This window comes from Anarrhichthys ocellatus, unplaced genomic scaffold (assembly GCF_004355925.1).
Source record: "Anarrhichthys ocellatus isolate YVR2014 unplaced genomic scaffold, GSC_Weel_1.0 scaffold87, whole genome shotgun sequence".
NCBI lineage: Eukaryota > Metazoa > Chordata > Actinopteri > Perciformes > Anarhichadidae > Anarrhichthys > Anarrhichthys ocellatus.
In genome coordinates, this window is record NW_022280117.1 from 81,961 (window position 1) to 84,464 (window position 2,504).

A 2,504-nucleotide genomic window follows, 5' to 3' on the forward strand; every position below is an offset into this window, starting at 1 on the left:
ATATATATATATATATATATATATATAGATATATATATATATATATATATATAGATATATATATATATAGATATATATATATAATTAAACACTTAAGATATCAAAGAGTAATCCGAAATTGCTAAATTTGTTATAATTAAAAGAGCTACATTTAGTTTAATCAGATTAATGATATACAAAATAATTTTACTTTAATCAACGAAAGTATTTTACAAAAAAAGCTTAAGAGAAGCACATTGAATATTTAGATGTTTTCAACAAGCGAATAAAGAGACTAAATAACGAAGACTTTAAAGGAGGGAACGTAAAAAAGAATATTTCGTTCATGCAGATTTATTTCCTCTATGCTGACGATGCACTTCTGTTTAATACAATAATAATGTTATAATGTTTTAATAATACAGTATGTTCCTCACAGATAGGATGCGTGGTAGATATCCTGCTACAACTACTGAGGCCATCATGTATATACCAGGTACCCCTTATTTTTATTTTGATATATTATGGATAATAAAAGTTAGAATTGCAAAAATGTATATGACGGATTTTTTGGGTTAATTTAAACCTATATATAAATACCTTTACTCAGTATATAACAATGTTATATACTGAATAAAGGTGGTAAATATCACACAAAATGGATTTGTAAGATTAGAAACATTATTAATAAAATGTTTATCATATTTGTGTTACGATCGCTCCAGGTTATATTTTAACTTTAAGGGGTCTGAACTAATTTGTCTAAATTCATGACTGGTAGTCACAAAGAGAAGAGATATTTATGTGATTATGCTCCAACAGAGTGTACGTTTGACTAGAGGATCATTGTATATCCGCTTATTTTTTACAAATGGGAGCTTCAGGATTTATAGATAATTTAACATTAAAGATATCAAAAAAGGTAACCAACCTTTTGAAATTTGTTAAAATAATAACAGCTACTTTTAAGTAACCAATAAATACTTTGCATATTCATAATGTTCTTCTTTATTGTGTTGTAGATGTGCATTTTACTGGGTAACAAGTGTCACTGTTGACGCATTTTATTTCAGTTTAATTTTATATGTTTGTGTATAACTGTGTTTATATATTTTGTTGATGTACGGAAGCCCAGAGAGGGTACGTGAATTTTATTTTTTTGTGTTTTTGGATATATTATCTCTGTAGGGCTGGGGAATATATACAAATTATGTTGATATATCGTGACAAGAGATATATCGTCTTAGATTTTGGATTTCGTAATATGACACAAGTGTTACCAGACTTGTATTATTTTGAACCTTGTCCTCTCAGGGCTTCCGTACTTAGGGCTCATCGTGGAATCAAGAAAAGTCTGTCCTCATCTATCTGTTTGTATTTCAGAGGAGACCACCGGCACCCCGTATGTCGTGCCCTGGTATGAAGAGTATGATTACGCTGACCGTACGTCGATCATCAATATAACTTCCCATCAATAACTGAATGAGTTATTGATCGTTGCAATGAGATGAAGTCTTCCTGATTCTCTCTTCACAGTGGCTGCAAAGAAACAAGAAGAGGAGGAGGACAGAGCTCGAAAAGAAAAGGCAGAAAAAGGTTTTGAAATTTACACTTTGTCTGGAAATCGTGTGGATTAATCCGCCGCTGAAAATAGTCCCAAACAAATGCTTTTTAAACTTTCAAGTCTTCATTAAAAACCGATGGACTTATTGAGAGACGGACTGTTTGATTGGTTGACAACAACACCAGACTTTTGCTTCATCCTTAATGCTTCAGTGGTTTGTTATGAATGACAGAGATAAGACAAAAGGACAAGAGGAGATTGAGGTGGGAGGAGGAATGTGGATTGTTATCTAAAGCTCAGAGACCAGCGGATGATTTTAAAGAGGCAGAGAGGAAGTGAAAAGATCAGTTTGATAACAAAACTTTCCAAGTTCCAAAACTTTGAAATCCAGACGGTTTTCTGCACGAACAACCTTGAAGATATGAACTCAAACAGAGTAAAGTGACCCACATTCATCCTGAAGGAATGTGTGAGGAATGCACGAAGGTGAACTAGAAGAACATGTGGAAATATTTTGTGCGGCAGTGTTTGGCTGGAGAGCGAGGTCCGTGTTCTGACACGTTGTTTTCTCATCACGCTGTGAAGCCGAGCGGCTGAGGAAGAAGTGGGAGGAAGAGGAAGAGGAGCGACTGAAGCAGATCTCACTTCCTGTTGAACTCAAAAGTAAGAGAAGTACTGAAGTTTGTTTTTAAAACCTCAAATTAAAGACAGATATGTAAAGGCTTTTGTTTTTGAACTATTGTACTTGAACACAAATTTGAGGTATTTTTTGAGTATTTATACATTCTGCTACTTTATACTTCTACTCCCCTTGATCTCAGAGGTACATGTTGTACTCTTTACTGTACTACATCTCAGAGGTACATATTGTACTTTATACTGAACTACATCTCAGAGGTACATATTGTACTCTATACTGTACTACATCTCAGAGGTACATGTTGTACTCTTTACTGTACTA

The 2,504-nt window shown here is 33.5% G+C and overlaps 1 protein-coding gene across 3 annotated transcripts in view; it reads left to right on the top strand.

Annotated features, from left to right (window-relative positions):
* The window catches only part of aebp1a (AE binding protein 1a), a 19,656-nt gene that overhangs the window by 4,013 nt on the left and 13,139 nt on the right, over positions 1 to 2,504 (top strand). For all 3 annotated transcript variants that reach the window (XM_031875123.1, XM_031875124.1, XM_031875125.1), the window contains 4 exons: positions 419 to 475; positions 1,363 to 1,422; positions 1,516 to 1,575; positions 2,129 to 2,206. In XM_031875123.1, coding sequence (XP_031730983.1) covers positions 419 to 475; positions 1,363 to 1,422; positions 1,516 to 1,575; positions 2,129 to 2,206 — 255 coding nt within the window. The remainder of the gene's footprint in view (positions 1 to 418; positions 476 to 1,362; positions 1,423 to 1,515; positions 1,576 to 2,128; positions 2,207 to 2,504) is intronic.